Source organism: Moschus berezovskii, chromosome 1, assembly GCF_049115385.1.
Source record: "Moschus berezovskii isolate FMDL1 chromosome 1, NW_MosBer_1.0, whole genome shotgun sequence".
NCBI classification, from domain to species: Eukaryota; Metazoa; Chordata; class Mammalia; order Artiodactyla; family Moschidae; genus Moschus; species Moschus berezovskii.
In genome coordinates, this window is record NC_142460.1 from 105,959,964 (window position 1) to 105,983,162 (window position 23,199).

At 44.0% G+C, this 23,199-nt stretch overlaps 1 protein-coding gene across 7 annotated transcripts in view; it reads left to right on the plus strand.

Moving 5' to 3' along the window:
• MCF2L2 (MCF.2 cell line derived transforming sequence-like 2) overlaps positions 1-22,850 on the plus strand; it is a 299,932-nt gene extending 277,082 nt beyond the window's left edge. For 2 of the 7 annotated variants that reach the window (XM_055409628.2, XM_055409637.2), the window contains 4 exons: positions 16,155-16,199; positions 18,983-19,071; positions 19,451-19,551; positions 19,627-22,850. In XM_055409628.2, coding sequence (XP_055265603.2) covers positions 16,155-16,199; positions 18,983-19,071; positions 19,451-19,551; positions 19,627-19,762 — 371 coding nt within the window. In that variant the 3' untranslated portion in view covers positions 19,763-22,850. Of the gene's footprint in view, positions 1-16,154; positions 16,200-18,982; positions 19,072-19,450 lie in introns of all 7 variants that reach the window. The other 5 variants (XM_055409612.2, XM_055409657.2, XM_055409620.2 and 2 more) reach the window with 4 other exon arrangements.
• Positions 22,851-23,199: the final 349 nt, after the last annotated feature.

Here is a 23,199-nt window from a genome sequence, read left to right on the forward strand (position 1 = left end):
TTTTAACTGATGTGTAGAGTTCCATTGTTTGGATGTACTCCAGTTTACGTATCCTTTTACCTCTTGATGTATATTTGGTTTCTTTCCACTTTTGAGGTGCTAATGCTGCTTTGAAGATTTGGGTGCAAATCATTTTGCTAGTTTAACATATGTTTTCATTGCTGTTGGGTAAATACCTAAGAGTGTAATGGTTAGGTCATATGGCAGGTGCATGTTTAACTTAAGAAATTGCTAAGCTCTTTTCTAATATGGTTATACCATCTTATACTCCCATAGCAGTATATGAAATTTCCACTTGCTCCACATCTTACCAACACTTTTTTCATTTTAAGCCTTCTAATAGGTGTATAGTAGCATGTTACTGGAGAAGGAAATGGCAACCCACTCCAGTATTCTTGCCTGGAGAATCCCAGGGACAGGGGAGCCTGGTGGGCTGCCGTCTATGGGGTCACACAGAGTCGGACACGACTGAAGCGACTTAGCAGCAGCAGCAGCAGCATGTTACTGATGTTTTAAATTGCTGTGATTAATGGTTGAGCATCTTTTTGTGTGCTTCCTTGCCATCCATATATCTTCTTTGGTGAAGTCTCTGTTCAAATCTTTTGTTCATTGTTTTCTTATTATTTAGTTTTGAGAGTTTTTTAAAAATATATTCTGGATACAAGTCATTTATTGGATATGTAATTTGCAAATATTTTCCTTCAGTATGTAGCTTAGTTTTTCATTCTCTCAAGAGTATCTATTTAGGAGAAGAGGATTTTAATTTTTATGAAATCCAATATTTTTTAAATTACAGATCATACTGTGGGTGTTATGTGTAATAAATATTTGTTTAAAGATAACAAAGATTCTCTCCTATGTTTTCTCCTAGATGTTTTATAGTTTAAATTTTACACTTAGGTCTCTGATCCATTCTGAGGAATTTTTATGGTATTTGCTATGAAGTGTCAATCAAAGTTCAGTTTTGTGCACATTAATGATTGTTCTACTACCACTGTTGAAAAGACTCTTTTTCCACCAATTGACTGTTTATATATGTGCATCTATTGCTGAATGCTCTATTCTGTTTAATTGATCTAGTTTTCTATCTTGACATCAATACTTTACTATCCTAGATTTCTGTAGCTTTATAATGTCTAAAATCAGATTGTTTGAGTCTTTCAACATTGTTTTTCCTTTTTAAAGTTGTTTTGGCTATTCTATGTCTTTTACATTTCTGTATATATTTTAGAATCAGTTGTCAATTTCTACAAGAAACCTTCCTGGGATTTTGATTGGGATTGTGTAAAATCTATAGATCAATTTGGTGGTGATATCTTAACAATAGTGAGCTTAATCTACAATCTAAATTTTAACTACTTCACCCAATTCTTCTTTGCCCCACAGAAAAACATGTTTGTCATCAGATCTTGGTATTCATTCAGTTAATAACTCAGAAACAAATTTCTTAAGTCTTCCTCAAGCCCTAGCACTCTATGCTCTAGGTTGTGACAGAAATGTAAAATACAGATAAGAAGCAGAAACAGACACTAGCAAGTAGTTGAGACTGAAAAAAACAATCAAACTGAACTGAAACATCAGCCCAGAGGTGTGGTTCCGGCCCCTTTTATCTTCAGACAGCAAACAGAGGGTCAATCTCACACAACTTTCCAGCAGCAGAACCAAGTCCCCTGAGCCTGGCTCACCAAGAAGCTCAGATAAAATGTCACTTCAAGTGATGCCAACAGCAAGGGCTCTAGGAATTCAGAAAGACCTTTGCGCCCTATGACTGAGTGAGCGGGAGTGGGGCCTTGGGCTGGTCCCTGAGAGGAGATGAGACTCCAGGTGGAATATAGACGCAAGGATATCAGGCAATAGAGGAGGGAAGTTCCTCAGGTAGGTGGTCAGATCAGGAAGGTCAGGACCTCAGCCCCAGCAGTTTATACAGCTCTACACCCTGCTTCATCCCTACACTGCTACATCCACTCTCTTAACTAAAGGGAATTACAGTCAGAGAGGCTGCGGGCTGGAAAGAGAAGAGTGTGACCCTTGCATGGGACACAGCAGCACAGGTCAAGGAGGGCAGCAGGCACCGTGGTTTGGGACAACTTCTACACATACTTCCCTTGTGGCCTGACCCCCTGTGACCAGGAGACCTTGGGATACCAAAGAAGATCAGGCTCACTGGGAAGGGGCTCTGGCCACAGACGGCTTTTGCAGGGCAGCATGGTGTCTGGTATAAGGTCTCTCCCTGTCCTGTCAGGCTCCAGAGCCCAAAGCAGGAAATCCAGGCCGCAGGCCAATCCCCTGGGCAACTTCCACCCGTCACATGGATAATGAAGGTAGACCCAGGAACCTTTGAAAATCACCAAGCTGCCTCCAAGGGACCATGTTCAGTGATGACCTGGAGCCAGGCTTGAGAGGTTCCTGGGTAGAGTGGAAGTAAATGAGCTTGAGAGAGAGGGAGGTAAAACTCCAGTATCAGACTGAGGAGTTAGGCTTTAACACGAGTGTAGGCGGTGAGGGCCACTGGAGGTTGAGACCTGGTGCTGTTCTCACAGGCTGGAACAACACCCAACTGAAGAATGTGATTCTTATCACTGTCCCAGAAACTCATGCTGTTTCCCTCACCAAGTCAGGTAATTTGGGCTCAGGTGGAAAAAATGAACACTTAATGTACATATTGTTTATTCCTTTATTCAGTGCTAATGGAACTCACCGTAGAAACCTGGATGGACCAAGAGTCAAGGCACACAGGGAATGGCAGGATGGCCAGAGAAGTGGGAGGGATGCTAGGCCCAAGAAAGCCAGGATTGCAGAAAGGTTTTCCAAATGACTAAGAAAATAAGACCAAGACCTACACACTTTAATAAATTTGTATTCTATGTGTCTACATGTGTATAAAATCAACATGTAAAATCTATTCAAATTGGCTTATGTTTGAGAGTTAAAAAATGAAAGTGTTAGTAGCTCAGTCACATCTGACTCTTTGCGACCCCATGGACTGTAGACCACCAGGCTCCTCTGTCCATGAAATGCTCCAGGCAAGAATATTGGAGTGGGTTGCCATTTCCTACACCAGGGATCTTCCCAACCCAGAAATGGAACTGGCATCGCCTGCTTTGTAGGTGGATTCTTTACCAGTTGAGCTACCAGGGAAGCTATGTTTGAGAGTGCTGGGGTTTTTTTTTAAATTTGATACCAAGGAAATCTACGGTTTGAAGCAAGCACTAGGTGTGTACTCATTTTTTAAGAGGTGTCCAGTGTTGCAGATAGTTTCTATTGATTCTAAATAATTGTGTGTGTTCAATCGCAAAGTCATGTCTGACTCTGCAACCCCAGAACTGCAGCATGCCAGGCTTCCCTGTCCTTCATTCTCTCTTAGAGTTTGCTCAAACTCACATCCATTGAGTCAATAAAGCCATCCAACCATCTCATCCTCTGCCACCCCCCATCTACATAATTGCTTTCATTGATTTTGTTCATCACTTAGCTTATTACAAGGGATTTCCAATTAAGTTTTAATTTAATTTAACTTTTCTAATTAAAAAATATTAGCTCCCTGGCCCCACTGCCAGCCTCGGGCATCTTTCCCAATGCTAGGTTGCTGAGTTCCAGTTGAGTCATACCTGCCATTTTGAAATCTACTGTAAATGCTTTTGCCTCTGGCTGTTTTCTGTAACTTTTCTATGACCTCCAATTCTACTCCTGTTGTCACCTGGCTGCCCTGCCTCCTACTTTGCTGACTAGGCAAGTGTACCCTCTGATGCTAATTCATTCAGCTTCTCTCTTTCTACCCAGAACTCTCCTGATCATCACCCTTCCTCTCTGCATTCCTCCTTGTCTGAAGGAGAATGTACTATACTTCTTTCAGGGTTCAGTTCTTTCTGGTGCTCCTTACCCATCTATTCCTGCCCACTTAGAAACTCTCCATCTCTAATTCCTCTCCTTGTTCCAAGGCACTCAGGAGGTACCCAATAAACACGTGCTGAATAAACCCACAGCCTGGGATCCAGTTCAGGTACAGCCTGCTTAGTAGAGGCTCCCCTAAAATAAAGAGAGATGATAGTGAAGGGAAGGGGCAAGGGCTCTGGTGGACAGCCGAGTCTCTTTCCCTCTTCTCTGTACTCACTCCCATAAGGAGTACCCCTATCACAGTATTGAATGTGCTGTATTTTAATTTTATGATGTGTTTAACTTTTTCTCCCCACTAGACCATGAATTTTCTCTAGGGCACACAGGTTGCCTTATTAGTTTTAGTTTCCCCCAGGCTTCATATTATACAAGAACCTGGCACTCAGGTAGATGCTCAATAAATGTTTAGTGAATAAATGAAAGAATTGATTGAATAATCACATCAGACAAGCAAACCACTCTGTAAGAAGAGCTAGGAGGTAATGAGCTTTAGCTCGTCTCCTCACCTCTCCCTTTTCAAGATTTGCAGTCAGTTAGGTGTTAACTCCAGTACTCTTGCCTAGAAAATCACATGGACAGAGGAGCCTGGTGGGCTGCAGTCCATGGGGTTGCTACTAGTCGGACACAACTGAGCGACTTCACTTTCACTTTTCACTTTCACACATTGGAAAAGGAAATGGCAACCCACTCCAGTGTTCTTGCCTGGAGAATCCCAGGGACGGGGGAGCCTGGTGGGCTGCCGTCTATGGGGTCGCACAGAGTCGGACACGACTGAAGCGACTTAGCAGCAGCAGCAGGTGTTAACTATGTTATCTGGCAGGTGGAATCCCTTTAACATTCCTTTGTTAAATGTCATCCAGAGATCTGGGGCAAGTCTTAGACCACAGGTGGAGGAGGAATAGGAAGCAGGTCCATAAAGCTTTAGCTGGGGAAAACCTGGTGTGAGCCAATACCACTCCTGCCATAGAGAACCAGTGTAGGGAGCTCACATGTATTTCTCTAAAGCAAAGGCAATGAAGTGGAATTTGTACCATGGATTGAAAATATGGAAAGAGCTACCAGTAGCAAGGAAGACTCAGTCACCAGCACATGTAGGATTCAAGGTAGGAGCCAATGGTAGAGTGGAGCATGAAATCAATGGGGGTGACGCTAGCTGCTTAGAAGCTGAGAAAGATAGTACCTGAATCTCAGCCCTTCCTTAATCATGTGAGTAAGAAGAAAGGTATAAAATTAACTTCCTGCTATTCATTTGCATAGATCCAGTTAGGCCAGAATGAAAATAAGGGCAAATATTTCGCATTGAGAAGTAATTTCCTCATTGGAAGAGCTGTCCTCTTAAGGAAATCGGTTCAGTTCAGTCTCTCAGTCGAGTCCGATCTTTGCGACCCCATGAATTGCAGCATGCCAGGCCTCCCTGTCCATCACCAACTCCCGGAGTTTACCCAAATTCATGTCCATCGAGTCGGTGATGCCATCCAGCCATCTCATCCTCTGTCATTCCCTTCTCCTCGTGCCCCCAATCCCTCCCAGCATCAGGGTCTTTTCCGATGACCTTCAACTCTTCACATGAGGTGGCCAAAGTATTGGAGTTTCAGCTTCAGCATCAGTCCTTCCAATGAACACCCAGGACTGATCTCCTTTAGGATGGACTGGTTGGATCTTCTTGCAGTCCAAGAGACACTCAAGAGTCTTCTCCAACACCACATTTCTTTTTTTTTTTTAATATAAATGTATTTATTTTAGTTGGAGGCTAATTACTTTACAATATTATATTGGTTTTGCATACATTGACATGAATCTGCCCTGGGTGTACATGTGTTCCCCATCCTGAAACCCCTCCCACCTCCCTCCCCATACCATCCCTCTGGGTCATCCCAGTGTACCAGCCCCGAGCATCCGGTATCATGCATCGAACCTGGACTGGCGATTCGTTTCACATATGATAATATACATGTTTCAATGCCATTCTCCCAAATCATCCCACCCGCACCCTCTCCCACAGAATCCAAAAGACTGTACTATACATCTGTGTCTCTTTTGCTATCTTGCATACAGGGTTATCATTACCATCTTTCTAAATTCCATATATATGCGTTAGTATACTGTATTGGTGTTTTTCTTTCTGGCTTACTTCACTCTGTAGAATAGGCTCCAGTTTCATCCACCTCATTAGAACTGATTCAAATGTATTCTTTTCAATGGCTGAGTAATACTCCATTGTGTATATGTACCAAAGCTTTCTTATCCATTCGTCTGCAGATGGACATCTAGGTTGCTTCCATGTCCTCGCTATTATAAACAGTGCTGCAGTGTACATTGGGGTACACGTGTCTCTTTCAATTCTGGTTTCCTCGGTGTGTATGCCCAGCAGTGGGATTGCTGGGTCATATGGCAGTTCTATTTACAGTTTTTTAAGGAATCTCCACACTGTTCTCCATAGTGGCTGTTCAGTTCAGTTCAGTTCAGTTCAGTTCAGTCGCTCAGTCGTGTCCGACTCTCTGCGACCCCATGAATCACAGCACGCCAGGCCTCCCTGTCCATCACCAACTCCCGGAGTTCACTCAAACTCATGTCCACAGAGTCGGTGATGCCATCCAGCCATCTCATTCTCAGTCGTCCCCTTCTCCTCCCTCCCCCAACCTTTCCCAGCATCAGAGTCTTTTCCAGTGAGTCAACTCGTCGCATGCTAGTTTGCATTCCCACCAACAGTGTAAGAGGGTTCCCTTTTCTCCACACCCTCTCCAACATTTATTGTTTGTAGACTTTTGGATAGCAGCCATTCTGACTGGCGTGAAATGGTACCTCATTGTGGTTTTGATTTGCATTTCTCTAATAATGAGTGATGTTGAGCATCTTTTCATGTGTTTGTTAGCCATCTGTATGTCTTCTTTGGAGAAATGTCTGTTTATTTCTTTGGCCCATTTTTTTATTGGGTTGTTTATTTTTCTGGGATTGAGCTGCAGGAGTTGCTTGTATATTTTTGAGATTAATTCTTTGGCATTTGCTATTATTTTCTCTCATTATGAAGGCTGTCTTTTCACCTTGCTTATAGTTTCCTTTGTTGTGAAGAAGTTTTTAATTTTAATTAGGTCCCATTTGTTTATTTTTGCTTTTATTTCCAATATTCTGGGAGGTGGGTCATGTCAGAGAGTGTTTTGCCTATGTTTTCCTCTAGGAGTTTTATAGTTTCTAGTCTTACATTTAGATCTTTAGTCCATTTTGAGTTTATTTTTGCAACGCCACATTTCTTAAGGAAATGGTTGTAGGCTAAGAACATTGCCAGAATGCCACTGCTTTGGAAGAAAGACGCTGAATGGGGGCGCTGTACTTTTTGCTCTATCCAGGATTTATGGATTTCAACACTTTCCCTGAAAAGGTTAGGAACACTTGATCAGTCAGTTTTCTGGTAGGCAGAATTGGGCATGGGGTCTAAAAGAAACAAATGTGGAGGCATTTTTATATTTTGTATTTTAATGACATGATAGATTATGTGTTTATGGGGCTTGAATATGCTATTTTTGTTGTCAATTTTTCTTTCCTTGACTATTTAAAGATAACCTTTCTCAAAATACCTTCTTTATGCTTTTTCTACTGCTTGTAATTGAAGTATTAGGAATTTAGTATTTGAGACTTTGGTTTTAGATTATCATGCGATTAGTTCGGTGGGACATGAGGGATGTCTTCAGGCATATACTTTATTTGGAAAAGGCCTCTAAAAGGAGTTTTAGTTCAAAATACGTTTCTTGAGCACCTATAAATTACAAAAAGCCATTAACGAAACATGTGCAGCCCACTCCTACTCCAGAACAAGGCTAACTAGTGTATGTTTCTATTCAGATTTCTAGAGCCTTGGATGCTAATAAGCATGAAATGGCAAATTGACAGGAAGATAGCCACATAATTAAGAAATTGAATATTCCATTTTGGTTAACAAATATTAATGGCAATGGCATTTAATTAGGCAGTCCTTCTCAACCAGGGTGTATATGTGTGTTATAAAATTTTATATTTGAAAAATGAAAAGTGACATATTTTCTTCTTGGTACAGACCAGAAAAAGTAAGGCTTGAGAAAAATTATGGCTGATGAGAGTTCATAGAATATAATACCTAAGTTTTCTTTGTATGATAAGGCCTGTCCCTCCACGTAGCAGAATCTCTAGAAGGTTTGAAATTTTTGTTTTTCTTTACTGTGGAGACTTTGTATTAACTTATGGGGAAAAAAGCATTTTTAAGAAAAGATAAAACCAGATTTTCATCTCTTAAATAATTGGCTTTATCCTCTGATACTATCTCTGATCAAGTCATATCTTGGCTGCCCACTTAACCAGTGACTCCAGTTTATCAAGTACTGTTAGAAAATTGAATTTATAAAGTATAAACTCTAGTCATAAAGTATGTTTTGTTCTTGAGGTGTTTCATGTTCAAGAATCTCTTGAAGAAAACAAAAGATCCTTTGCTTGAGGACAGACAAGTCAACATTGGTACAATCTACAAATGAGCAGACATGAGCCTGTTAATAAAGTTATAACTCCTCCTTTATCCAAAGCATAAGGATGTGAATTGTCCAGGTGTCTTTCTTTGCTTCCTTCTGTCTCTGTCCAGGTAGTTGAGGTCATCAGACCGAAAGACATGAAGTAAGCAGATGAACAGCTGACACTGAATTAAGGGTGTTCCAATCTAGGCTTGGTTGTAGATTGTGTCCATATATGTTTATGTAACACACATGCATGCACACACCTTAAATGCCAGGAAAGCAGGCTGGTGTCAGGAGGCAGAAAGATATAATGGTAATAACTCTTAGGTTGACATGAGCTTTGGTGACTTTTTCACTAGCTAAGTTCACAAAAACCTCTTAGCTCTTCAAACGATTGGCTGTTGCAGCAAAAAAGTGAGAGATACACTGTAAATGTAGTATAGGACACTAATGTGGTGAGGATGTGGAGCAATAGGAACTGTCATTTGTTGCTGATGAGAATACAAAATAGTACAAAGAGTTGGGCAGATTTTCACACAGTTAAAATAATCTTACCATGTGGTCCAGTGATCATACTCCTTGGTACTTACCTAAATGTTTACCAAACTATGGGACACCCAATACAATGGGATATTATTCAGCATCAAAAGGAAATGAGCTGTCAAGCTTTAAAATGATATGGAGGAAACAAATGCATATTGCTAAGTGAAAGAAGCCACTCTGAGAAGGTTATATACTATATGATTCCAACTATATGACATTCTGGAAAAGAGAAAATGAGAGACAATGAAAAGATCAGCAGTTACCAGGGGTTCAGTGTAGGGGGTGGGAAATGAGTAGGTGGAATGCAGGAAATTTTTAGGGTCCTGAAACTGTTCTATATGATATAATGGTGGCTGCCTGGCGTTATGCATCTGTCAAAACCCAACACAAAGGTACAACACAAAGAGTAAACCCTAATGTAAGCTATGGGCTTTAGTTAGTAATAGTGTATCAGTACTTGTTTATCAATTGTAATGAACATACTTCACTAACAAAAGATGTAAATAGTAGGAGAAACTGTGGGGAGAGAATGGTGAAGGGTCATAGGTAAACACTGTATTTTCTGTTCAGTTTTTCCATAAGCTTACACCTGCTCTAAAAATAAAACCTACTACTTTTTAATTTAAAAAACCCACACACAGTAGTATAGTAGAGGCTGTTGAGACCTCATCCTGATCCTTTTTGTTAGTCAGTTGTGATCTTCAACTGACCAGAGCCATCCATCCAAGAAATATGTGAGAGCTTACTGCCTCTCTCTTGGGCAGCTTTTCTGGCTGATTCAGGGCACAAAAGCTAGCCCTTCTCCCTCAAGATGGGACACTTGTGGTGCCATCCATACCCCAGAATTTCTTAGGTGATCAGGCTGATGCTAGACCTTGGCTGAACCCTCATCTGCACTGGCTTCTTCCTTGCTGTCTTCTGCCCTCAGTGCCTTACACATTTCATCTGAATGCCCTTTCTCCTCAACTCGTTTGCACAATCTGCTTCTGGGAAACCTGACCTAAGACAGTACCAGGAAAGGTCTTAGAAAGGATGGGACTCTGGTGTTGGGTCACGCTGGCCAGATGGCAATGAGGCATCACTGCAGTAGGTGGAATGTTGGGAGTTCTGGTCACTGGCCTGTGTAGCTGTTCAATTGCTAAGACCTTCCCCAGTGGTGAACTGGGATCAGATACAGGCAGACAGGGATGCATCAGCAGGTGCAGTGTCTCTACCATTTGAGAGGTTTGGGAAAGATATTAACTATCAGGAACATGGAACTGGGAGGGTACTGCTAAGCACCACTGGTGCATTGAAGAGAGTGAAGACAGTGGCAGACTCAATTGCCAATTTAAAGCACAGTGTGTGAATCAGAAGGCCTCCTTTCCAGTGTTCAGCCCCTCATCACCTACAGCAGAGGGCATACTTGAGAGAAGGATGAATTCTCAGCCTAGGCAAGTCTGCTGCCTGATTATTTGGGGTCCCTAGTACTAACAGATGAAGCAGGCAAGTTGGTCCCTGATAAGGAAGACGTGCAACTGAAAAACTGGAGAATATCTCGGTACATGCCCTTGTTCCTCTGGACTGGCAGAAGTATGCCATTCCCCCTTGATGGAGGATCAGCCCTTCTCTTCCCTGCAAGATTATGCAGAAGTCTCAGATAAGACATAGCGTAAGTCCCCTAATATGAACAGGTTCCATTCTAAGAGTGTGTTATATCCAATTTGTTCATAAGTCCAACAAAGTCAGCCTAGGTACCAAACTAACACAATCAGCTATATAATACTGTACTATAATAGGTTTTTAATACTTTATACACAAATAATACATAGAAAGCAAACACACAAAAAATAAACCTTAGTACCTTGGAAAGTACAGTACAACAGTTGGCATACAGGGGCTGGCTTTGAGTCAGTCAGAGTCACTGTGAAGAAGAGTCATTGACTGGAAAAGGGAGAGGAGGTAGGAGATGGTGGAGCCGAAGGATCATCAGCAGTAGGAGATGGAAGGCAAACTGCAGTTTCACTCATGCCTGACTGATGGCACAGGTTCTGGTTCCTTGCTGGATTCAATTCGATCTACCCTCTTCAAAAAACAATCCCGTGATATCTGGGTAGTAGCTCTTTTTTCTTCACCATAGATGACACAGTAACCCTAGATTGCATTCTGAATGGCTGCTGCAATCTTCGTGTACCACTCTAGGTTTGGATCCTGTGTCTTAAAAACTAGCAGCGCCTCCTCAAATAAAGAGGAGGAAATTGCCATTTCCTGCAATGTGAATATCTTTGGTTCTTCAGTTACTTCTTCTTTCTCTTGTCTCTCTACTCTTGCAATTACTTTCACTTTTGTTTCCATCGTTATCGCTTGGTGCTTCTTAGCAGTACCAGCTACACGACCCCTGCTTTTACACTTGCTTCCAGACATCCTGGGCTTAAAATAAAGATACTGCCCTACTGTACTCTACACAGTACTGTGCAGTAAAGTACACAAAGGCACAACTACTTTCGGAGGCTATACACATGCAGCAATGTACGCCAGACACATGAACTAATTTGCATGATTGGACATGTAAATGCATGTTCACATCTTTGAAAGTTCTCAACTTGAAGGTTCTTATGTAGGGGACTTACTGTGCAAGACAGTGCTTGCCCTCCTCAGGATACATCTCCATCACCCTTCCCCAACCCCTTCTTGAATGATAACTAGCATCAAATTACATGACCTGACTGGGGAAGAGGTACATAAACATATGGATATGAGCTCAAAATGTGAGGATCTTTGTGCCATGCTTTAACAACTCCAGAGAACATCCATTGCAGAGAAGTTACCAAAGAACCAAGCTGACCGGATGACTTAGCCAGGAGGTGTCAGCCAGCTTCTTCCTTGGCACCCCAGTACCTGCACAATGGGCTCATGAATGGAGAAGTCTTGGCAGTAGACTGGAAGGCTGTGCCTGGTCCCAGCAGCATGGGCTCCCTATCATCAAGACCAGTCTAGCTGCTGCCAGTGTTGACTGCCAGCACAGAGACCCATGCTGAGTCCTTGAGGAGAACAGGTGATTTCATCAGGCCCTCCAAGCTGGAGAGTACAGTGATTCACCATGAGTGGGGTTGACACCTGTGCCTGTCCTACTCTCTGTACGTCAGTTTTCAACACCGAGAATAGACTGAGAGACTCATTGTGGCGAAAGAGGAACAGCCATGGGCGTGTGACCACAGGACCCGCCCACTGATACTTCCACATGTTCAGATGCTGCTGACCTGATAGAGCCTCCTGAAGGCACCTGTGAGCAGCAGTTTGAACATGAGACTGAGGGGTTGGTGTGCTAACCTCAGGATGCAGTATACACCTTAAACCAGTGGCTACTTTATGGCACCAGGACCCCAGGAGGCAGAATATATGGATATGGGAGCCAAGAGGTTGAATGAGTTGTGACTTTATTCATTGTCACACCCACAGTGACCCCCATGGGGAACTTGTCCTCCCATTCCTTCTACTTCAGCCTCAGTGGGTCTGAAGGTCTTGATTCCCACGGGGGACATTTCCACCAGTGGACACAGTAAGAGTCCTAGTTAAATCTATGTCTGCTGCCTGCTGCTGAAGTTGTCCTTAGGTTGTACCCGTAAGTCATTATCTCCCTCCCACTCATTCTACATCCCTGTCCCTCTCACCTGGCACTTTGCTGGTGGCACACGTAGTGGGTGTCCCAGACTCTTGTCTGGCTTTTGTCCATTTACTTGCCCATTTATAAGGGACAGTGGAGCAGGGAAGTACTGGGACATGTCCCTGTGGATGACAGGAGCACCAGATGTGTTCCTCTCTGCCTCTGTTAGGTAGCAGGCTGACCGCCTCCTGCTGATCAGGATCAAGAGCGTGACAACTGTTTCCTTAGTCTGGTGGGCTTTATATTTTATTCTTATGGGAAAACTCTCACTAAATCTCCGAATAAATGGGAAAGGCTTCAGCTAAACCCAACTAGACACCTCAGAGGGCAGCTGGTTGCTGAGCTGGGGGATAGTTTCCCAATTGTGAAGTTTCTTTGACCCCAGCTCCTAGCAGCCCTGAAAGCCTAAGGCAGCAGGACCAGGCTGCTCTAGAAACTGGCAGGGATTCTGACAACAAAATTTGTTGTTGTTCAGTCACTCAGTTGTGTCCAACTCTTTGCAACTCCATGGACTGCAGCATGCTAGGCTTCCATGTCCTTCATTGTCTCCTGGAGTTTGCTCAAACTCATGTCCACAACAAAATATGCACATATGTGAGAATATGTGGAAACTGAAAGCAACTGAATGCTTCTGAGTGATTCCCTTCCTCGTGGCCAGAGTTCAGTTCAGTTCAGTCGCTCAGTTGTGTCCAACTGAGACCCCATGGACTGCAGCACACCAGGCTTCCTTGTCCATTACCAACTCCCAGAGCCTACTCAAACTCATGTCCATCGAGTCGGTGATACCATCCAACCGTCTCATCCTCTGTCGTCCCCTTTTCCTCCTGCCTTCAATCTTTCCCAGCATCAGGGTCTTTTCCAATGAGTCGGTTCTTCGCATCAGGTGGCCAAAGTATTGGAGCTTCAGCTTCAGCATCAGTCCTTCCAATGAACACCCAGGACTGATTTCCTTTAGGATGGACTGGTTGGACCTCCTTGCAGTCCAAGGGACTCTCAAGAGTCTTCTCCAACACCACAGTTCAAAAGCATCAGTTCTTTGGCACTCAGCTTTCTTTACAGTCCAACTCTCACATCCATACATGACTACTGGAAAAACCACAGCTTTGACTCGATGGACCTTTGTTGACAAAGTAATATTTCTGCTTTTTAATAGATTTGCATAACTTTTCTTATAAGGAGCAAGTGTCTTTTAATTTCATGGCTGCACTCACCATCTGCAGTGATTTTGGAGACCAAGAAAATTAAGTCTGTCACTGTTTCATTGTTTCCCTATCCATTTGCCATGAAGTGGTGGGACCGGATGTCATGATCTTAATTTTTTGAATCTTGAGTTTTAAGTCAGCTTTTTCACTCTCCTCTTTCACTTTCATCAAGAGACTCTTCAGTTCCTCTTCACTTTCTGCCATAAGGTTGGTGTCATCTGAATATCTGACATTATTTATATTTCTCCCAGCAATCTTGATTCTAGCTTGTGCTTCATCCAGTCCAGCATTTCACATGATGTACTCTGCATATAAATTAAATAACCAAGGTGACAGTATACAACCTTGACATACTCCTTTCCCAATTTGGAACCAGTTCGTTGTTCCATGTCCAGTTCTAACTGTTGTTTCTTGACTTGCATACAGATTTCTCAGGAGACAGGTAAGGTGGTCTGGCATTCCCATCTCTTTAAGAATTTTCCACAGTTTGTTGTGATCCACACAGTCAAAGACTTTGGTATAGTCAATAAAGCAGAAATAGATGTTTTTCTGGAATTCTCTTGCTTTTTCTATGTTTGATTCAACAGATGTTGACAATTTGATCTCTGGTTCCTCTGCCTTTTCTAAATCGACCTTGAACATATGGAAGTTCTTGATTTACATACTGTTGAAGTCTTGCGTGGAGAATTTTGAGCATTACTTTGCTAGTGTGTGAGATGAGTGCAATTTTGCGGTAGTTTGAACATTCTTTGGCGTTGCCTTTCTTTGGGATTGGAATGAAAACCTGGCCAGAGATAGTTATGCAAAGGAAATGGATACTTCAGATAGAGACCACATCGAAGATGTCCAAGTTTATACTCTGGGGCACCAAGCAAAAGATCTTAATCCAACCCAGTACCAGTGCAAACACCCTGGAGATCTCACCTGTCATGAGCTCTGAAGAGCTATTGGGATGAACAAGGCAGAACATGACCCCACTGGTTGACTCCTAGAAGGCAGAGAAAGAGCACATTATCAACACTGCACACAGTTAGGGGTCCAGGCACTGAGGACTAATAGAATTCAGCTCCATCTCTTTGTATGAATTATTTAACTTATTTGTGCTTACATTGTTCTCATCAATTATTTTACAAAATGTATGGTCTTGTTGTGAGAATTAGATGAAGTTCTTAGGCTGGTGCCTAGATTGCTGTTAGCATATTGAATAGCAATTAGTTACCTATGTTTGTTCCTTCAGGGAAGGGAAGGAAAGCTCGGGGGCTTACGTATTGCTTTAAGGTAGCTCTCTACCCCCAAGTGAAAATGATATACTTTAACTTATATGATAGAGATAGTTATTTTAAAGGAATAGAGGAATAAAGGAAACTCCAGTTTAAAAAAAAAAGAAATAGTTTACCCCTTTGGAGTCCATGGAGTAAGAGCCATCCCTGAACGAGCAGGATCTACAGTTGTCCCTTTATGCCACCTAGTGGACTGCAAGGGGAAAGCCCTAATTTTATCTTCAAAGTCTATAGTTTACCAAAAACATGTATTCTTTTTTATAACTTTTAATTTTGTATTGGGGTGCAATTAATGGGCTTCCCAGGTGGCACCAGTGGTAAAGAACCTGCCTGTCAATGCAGGAGACATAAGAGATGGGAGTCTGATCCCTGGTTCAGGAAGATCCCCTGGAGGAGGGTGTAACAACCCACTCCAGTATTCTTGCCTGGAGAATCCATCCCATGGACAGAGGAGCCTGGAGGGCTATAGTCCATAGGGTTGGCGAAGAGCTGGACATGACTGGACTGACTTAGGATGCATGAATAGCCAATTAACAATGTTGTGATAGTGCCCGATGAACAGTGAAGGGACTCGGCCATTCATATACATGTATCTGAAGAGGACAGTTTAAACTCACTAATGGGCTAACTTGTTAGTAAATTGCATTTTTTAAGCAAAATGAAAGATCAGGATTTTAAAAACTAGGTGCTAAAACTAAACTCCCTAGATATTTTAGGATTTATGTGGCATGCACTATAAAGATCATTCACTGAAGGAAAAGAAAATACACCTGTCCTTATCAGCATGAATTTTCATGACCCACCTTTTCTTCCTGTCCTTCTCTACCAACACTCTTTATGATCATTCTGTACGTGGACTGGGAGTGTCCCAGATTCAGGGTAAACCTTCCCAGCATACTGCTGGACCTGGGCTGGTACCAGAGTCATTCTGTTCGTTTTCCAAGAATACAACTATCACTTGAAATTTTGCTGTACTCAAAACTAAATATCTGTCAAGGGTCTTTGGTTTGTATTTTCTTCTGTGTGTGTGTGTGTGTGTATGCGTGCTCCTGCACACATGCACATTCTGCTTCCTGTTAAAGCCCTTTTTTAACCTTTATAATGTTTCCTCTCTCAGATGTTTATGAAGATGAAGACAATGGCAGACAAATTTCCCCAAAATGTGAGTAATAATAGCACACTGGAGTGCCCAGAGCAGTTCTGAGACGTTCTCTTTAGTATTCTTGTAATTACCATTAACAGTAATCATAACAAATGTTATTTATTAAATTCCATATTACTTTATAAACATTTTTGCTAATTCTTACATCAACATTGCAAAATAAATATTATTATTTTAGAAACAAGGAAACTGATGCTCAGAGAGGTTAAGTGGCTTACCCAAGATCACACGGCCAGTGAATGAGGGGCAAAATCAAAACTACACACAGGTCTGACTGCCTCCAAAGCCCTTGCTCCTACCCCAGGCAATGGGCCTCTCATTCATTCATTGCCTGTGGCATGCCAGCCTGATTCTAGGGTCCCCTCAGTGCTGCCACCTGAGTACTGAGACTTAGTACCCAAGACTCTTAGTGCCACAGAGTCCATGGCCAGTGAATCCGGGAGAAAGGGATTAAATATGGAAATGACAAAAATATAGTAAAAGACTGCCCATGAGCACAACTAAGGGCTTTGACTGAGGGATGTTCTCTGAGGCTTCTGGGTTCCTTCCAGGAGCCACAGGGGAGGCTGGGTGAATAGGGTGTGGCTCCTACTGTCAGCACCCAGGGCCCACGAGGAAGAAATGTGAGGGCTCACCCAGGGCAGATGCAGTTTGCCTCAGAAGAAACTCTCCCTTCAAGGATATTGTGAGGAGAATGTGGGTGACAGAAGCCCCCTGCCCACACCCATCCTGCAGGGCCAGCAGCAGAGAGGGGCCCTGCACCAGGTCATCATGTCACCCCAGGAGCTGCCTACCCTGAGGAATGGCTGGAACTTGTTCTCAGGGCTTTCAGTTCCCATGTTTCCTTCCAGCCCGCTGTCACCCCAGGCTGGCTGCCCATGTTCTATGGCTGATGAGGCTTCGGGGCCCATCCCCATCCCCAACAAGTACCTCTGGGGTCCCTCTGGGGTCCCTGGCACCTGGCATTGTCTGGGTCACTCAGACCTCGGCCCCTGGAGACACAGCTCTTTGGGTCACACAGGGGTGGTCAAGAACATGGCTGCTCCACTTCTCCCTATTAATAACCTTCCAGCAAGACCACCATCCCTCTGTCTTCACTGTCTGCCCCTGGTCTGATGCACCCAGGCTGGATGATCACCCTAAAGAGGTGTCTCTGGGGGTTCCTGTGGATGCCCCAAAGTCACATCAGGAGGCACCTCCCAGAGCGAGGTTCTCCTCTGCTCACCCCACCACCTCCCAGGAGTCAGAATTAAACCAGGCTGTGCCCTTGCATTGGGCCGGGTTTCTGGAGGCTGCCCCGCTGCTCCCCGTGTTGCTTGCACAGCCCTCACTGCCCTGCTCTGGGGAGGACCCCGGGCTCCAGAACACAGTTAGGGGGGCCTCCGGACAGTAAGTTGGGAGCTCCCACTTGCTGGCTGACTGCTCCCAGAGGTACTGTGCCCCACCCCACCCCATCCCAACTGCAGGCTCCTTCCACTCCCTCTCCTCTGCCAGTCCTCTGCCCAGAAGGCCCTTCTCCATGGGCCTCACCCCAATGCCCTCCCCCTGAATTCTCAGCTGAACTAAAAACTCTCTCCTGTACTCAGATTCCTGAGGGATCTGGAACTCAGCTGATGCTCAACCCGGGGCTCCCTCAGGTGGGCTCATTCTGCAGATGCTCACCTCCCTAAGCTGACTTGGCAGCACTGTGGGAACAGGGATCGTGTCTTTTAGAACATAGGGTAAAGGGTAGGAATGTGTAGGGAATTCCCTGGCAGTCCAGTGGTTGGGACTCTGCGTTCTCACTGCCCAGGGTCTGGGTTCAATCCCTGTTTGGGGCCCTAAGATTTCACAATCCGAGCTGTGTAATTAAAAAAAAAAAAAAAGTGTAGATTCCAGCTGCAGTGTTTACCTGATATCTCAATTGCTAAAGAATCCACCTGCAATGCAGGAGACCGGGGTTCAATCCCCAGGTTGGGAAGATCCCCTGGAGAAGGAAAAGTCTACTCACTTCAGTATTCTGGCCTGGAGAATTCTATGGACTGTATAGTCCATGGGGTGGTAAAGAATTGGACGCGACTTTCACTCACTTTCATGCAGCGTTTACAGGCCAAGGGAATTTACTCAGCCTGGTGATTAATCTCTCTCATCTCAGTTTCTCATCTGTAAAATGGGGCTAAAGTCCATACAGTTGTGTGACGCTTCGCTTCTGATAAATGCCTGACATCCCAACAGGCACAGCAGGCTCAGTATTTGGTGGGAGTGGCTGTTCCCCACAGTGTCTTTAACAAGCCTGGCAGGATGGGTGCACGGTGGTGCTGCTAACTGGTAAATGAGTCTCACTGGACAGAGAGGCAGGGTGTACTTACTATCCCTCTCATTTTCCCTCGGGGAGGGCAGTGACATTGGAGATGGGAAACAAGCAGTTATCAGGGGAGAGAAGGAGGCAAGGATGAGAGGAGGGTGGGAAGGAGTGAAGGCAAGAAGGTCCTCAAGACAAAAAGACAATGACATTTCTTGGAGGACAGGGAGGTAGGGCTATGAGTACCATGTGGACACGTCTTATCAGTCACAGTTAGTTTTGAGCTGGAACAGGTACCCCTCCTCCTGGTCCAGGGGAAGCAGTCCTATCCTGGGAGAGGAGGGAGAGATGGGGAGAATGGGTTTCTGGGGACCTGTGCTGCCCATTCCATCCTGCCCTTGGGCTGCGGGGGGCGGGGCGGGGTTGGGGTCGGGGGGGGGGGGGAATGTCCTCCCACGCCCTCCCCCACAGCAGGCCAAATTCTTCACTTTCCCTCCGTAAGGTTGCTCAAGCAGGGAGTTTATCTCCATGGAAACCTCTGTCAATTGTGAAGGTGCAGAAGATTTGGAAAAGGAGAACAGTGCCCTGAATGTAATTTATTTCCTTCTTACTTCCTTCGTATTCTCCCTCACTCCTGTTCATCAGCTTCTACTGCCCGTGCATCCTCTCCCCTTTCCCTTTCGTCCTCCTTTCACGATTCTCACCCATAAGCACCCGGCTTAATCAAGGAAGCTGAGGTCACTGGATCTGCAAGGTGGCCCCCACTCCCTACCTCCCACCCCCAGCCCGGCATGCTCCGCATCACCGGCTCCTTAGCGATGCGCTGGTTTCGGGCCGGAATTAGGGGCTCTTGCTGTGGGACCCGAGTGGCCCCGTGGGAGAGTTGGGGTGGCCCCGCCCTGCTAGCGGGAATCGCCGTGTGGATCTGATCCACCTCCCCAACACTGCATCACGGCCCCTTCCCTTCCAGCTCTCGGGACTTTTCCAATTGGACGACAGTTACGAGACCTTCAAGTCTGGTCAGAAGCGAGAAAGCATCCGAGGAGAGAGAGAGGGCTGCCAGGAGGACACGTGAGTGGAAAGCGGGAAGAAACGTAAGCCAATTTGTTAGCAGTTGCTCCTCTGACTTTCTTCTTGGAATTTCAGGGCCACGAACAAAACTGAGGAAAGCCTCGGGATGTCTGCTGCCTTGCTCGCCCCTGCGGGGAAGGCCAGTTTCCTCCGAGCAGGGGCAGAGCGGGCACAAGAAGGAAGCCTGAGGCCGCCGTCCGCAGAGAACTGACGCTCGTTCCAGACCACTGAGCCTCCCCGGCCGATTGTATTCCGGGGAGCCGCTTCTGTGGGCGCGGAGCAGAAGCAGCAAAGGGATCTCACAGCCCACAGATCCGCTGTCCTGCCCGGGGGCGACTGAACCATCTTCCCGGAGCCTGCGGAGCGGTCCACGTCTGCGCGGGGAGCCTCGGGCTGTTGTACAGGCGGCCGCGCGAGCGCGGGGACTCGGAGCAGACCCCTTGGAGAACCTGCAGATGCCGATACGCGCCCGCGCAGGGACAGGGCGCAGAGTCCGTGGGAAACCTTGCGCCCCTCTCGACGCGCCTAGAGTGCGGACTTCGCGGAGAACCTCTAGCTGCTCCACACGTGCGCTTACGGAGGTTAGGGATCCAGTCCTGGAGAGTTGAATCCAGAGTTTCTGAATGTTGGCACTTTTTACTTTGGGATAACTGCTGTGGGGGCTCTCTTGGGCATTGTAGAATGTTTAGGGGCATCTCTGGCCTCTATACCCTAGATGCCAGAGACACCTCTCACCCACTCATCCAAATTAAGCCAATCAAAAAATGCCTTCAGACATTCCCAAATTTCTGTCGGGGCGGGAGTGGGGAGCTAGGTTGAGAACCTCTGATCCGAGCCGCTCAAACTCCACAGGGCAGCCCTGCGCACTTCTCCCCGAATCCCCACAAGAATGTTAACTGTGATATTTGTGTTACTTTGTTCCAGGGTTGTTTCCTTTTAGTGAGGGCTGGCTACAAGTTAACTTCTGAGATATTTACGTTTAGATTTATTAGTTTTTATGTTAGCTTCATTTATCTTCAGCAATTTATTTTTAGTTTTATTAGTTAACATTCATTTTGTTTTCAGTTTTCTCTTTATTTAATCTCATAGCTTTAAAGCTACCTTTTTATAATTATTTGGTCTTACTTAGTTCCTTAGTTTTTGAGTTATTTTCAGTTACTCATTTATAGTTACTTTGTTTTGAGTTATGTGTTTCCAAATTAGTTACATTTAGAATTATTTATTTTTAATTATCTATCTTTGCAATTGTTAATATCTGAGTTATTTCATGTTTATTCTATTTTTAATTATTGGCAATTTGGGGATTATTTATTTTTACAGCTACTTATTTGAATAGTAAAAATTCACTGGAAGTTTTTTAATTGCTTTATTTATGTTCAGAATAAAATACCTGTAGTTATTTTAGGGCTTTCCTCCGAGTTATTTAGTTTTAGAGTTACCTATATTCACAATAATTTATTTTACATTTATTTTAGAGTCTGGGTTATTTTTACATGCATTTGTTTGGGGTTTTTTAATTATTAATATGTGGTTTTAAATTATTTTCAGTTGTTACATCTTAAGCATTATATTTTGAGTTTCTTACTTTCAGAACTTTTGAGATATTTAGTTTTTGAGTTATTTTCAGAGTTACTTATTTTCAGTCCTTTCTTTTCAGTCATGTCTTTGTCATTCAAGTTTTTTTTCCATTTTGTATTTTTCATTACTTTATTTTCAGTTTTGTTTACAGAATTATTTAGTATTTCTTTAGAATTATTTAATCCATCAGTCAGGATCCAATCAAGAGAAACACTATACTAGTTATTTTAACAGAAAGAATTTTATATAAGGAAATACTATCCAGGTACTGGAAATTTCAATGGGGGGAAAAAGTGATAATCAGATATCATAAAGATTTTAACTTCTCTGCTGGCATTAGGAAAGACGAAGGAGTTATGAAGATGAGTGAGAGGTTCCTGGGTCCAGTTGGGGGAGTCAGATGTGGAAACAGATGATCACAACACAGTGTGTGATACACAGCTCTGCCGCTATGTGATGAGGCCAGTTATGGAGGTGTTTGAAAGATGGTAAACTGCAGCTACTGCAACTGAAATGCAATTTTGAAATTTTTAGACTTCTTAAAAACCAGAAAAATAATAGAGGCTGAATCTTCTGTGAGTGAAATTTGTGTCAACTTTCTATTTGGGTAAATGAAAAGAACCAAAACCTTTCTCCCAGCCTCCTTTTATGAGTACTAGTTGCTCAATTCATCATGTCCCCTATTGCCCACTAGAGGGCCTCATTTCAGCAGGTTGCTTAGGATTGGGAATGCTGTAGCCCCAGTGAAGTGCTCCGGTAGAGGAACTGTAAAATCTGGCCAGAGTCTGTATCCACGTAAAGAACAACTATGCATTATGAAATGATTAGAAAAGTTAGAGATATTCTAAACCAGCATTTCCAAGAGTATATTTTGCAGAATAGGCAGAAGAATGTAAGAATTCAATGAGTTAATCCCACAATGAAACAGAATTATCTAAAAATAAATATACTTTACAAGTAGTACATATTATTGTCTTGGTTGATCCAAACTAGTAAATTAAAGGAGCTGAGAACTCTTTCGGGAAGAAAGTCTGTATATTTTTGTTAAACTCATAATTTCCCAAACTTATTTGAGCACAGAACCCTTTTCTTTGTGAAATATAACAATAATGTGTATTAGTAAAATGAAGGACTCTGCTATAACAAAGAGATCCAACAATAGAGTGACTAAAGAATATTTCTGTCTGTGAAATAGCCTGGGTTGAGCTTGCAGTCTACTCTGCTTCACGTGGTCATTTAGTGTCCCAGGTTCCTCCTTTCTGGTTTTTCTGCCATCCCCTAGAGTACTGTCTTTGTCTACATAGTCAAATGGCAACCCACTCCAGTATTCTTGCCTGGAAAATCCAATGGATGGAAGAGCCTGGAAGGCTACAGTCCACAGGGTTCGCAAAGAGTCGGACACGACTGAGTGACTTCACTTCACACAGTCAAAAGCAAATTTCAGGAATGTCCAGCTTCCATCTTGCAGGAAGGAAAAAGAACTTGGGAGATATGTATATGCAATGTTTTAAGGCCCAGCCTGCAAGCAGCACACAAAATATTTTCTTATATTCCCTTAGTGAAAGCTGTGTTGAATGGCCACACCGAGCTCCAAGAGGGGTTGAGAAGCCACTGCCCAACTACAGCTTTACTACTGTGTGTCTGTGTAACCCAGTCAGCCTACAGCAGAGGAGAAACTAGAATCCAGGTCTTCCAGTTCTTAGGCAAGGAGTCCAAGTTACCACACTGCTGCTGCTGCTGCTGCTGCTAAGTCACTTCAGTCGTGTCCGACTCTGTGTGACCCCATAGACGGAAGCCCACCAGGCTCCCCCTTCCCTGGGATTCTCCAGGCAAGAACACTGGAGTGGGTTGCCATTTCCTTCTCCAATGTGTGAAAGTGAAAAGTGAAAGTAAAGTCGCTCAGTCGTGTCTGACCCTTAGCGACCCCACGGACTGCAGCCTACCAGGCTCCTCCGTCCATGGGATTTTCTAGGCAAGAGTACTGGAGTGGCTTGCCATTGCCTAGCATTTGCTTATCAGTCAAGTATGAGTCGACTCACTGGAGAAGACTCTGGTACTGGGAAAGATTGA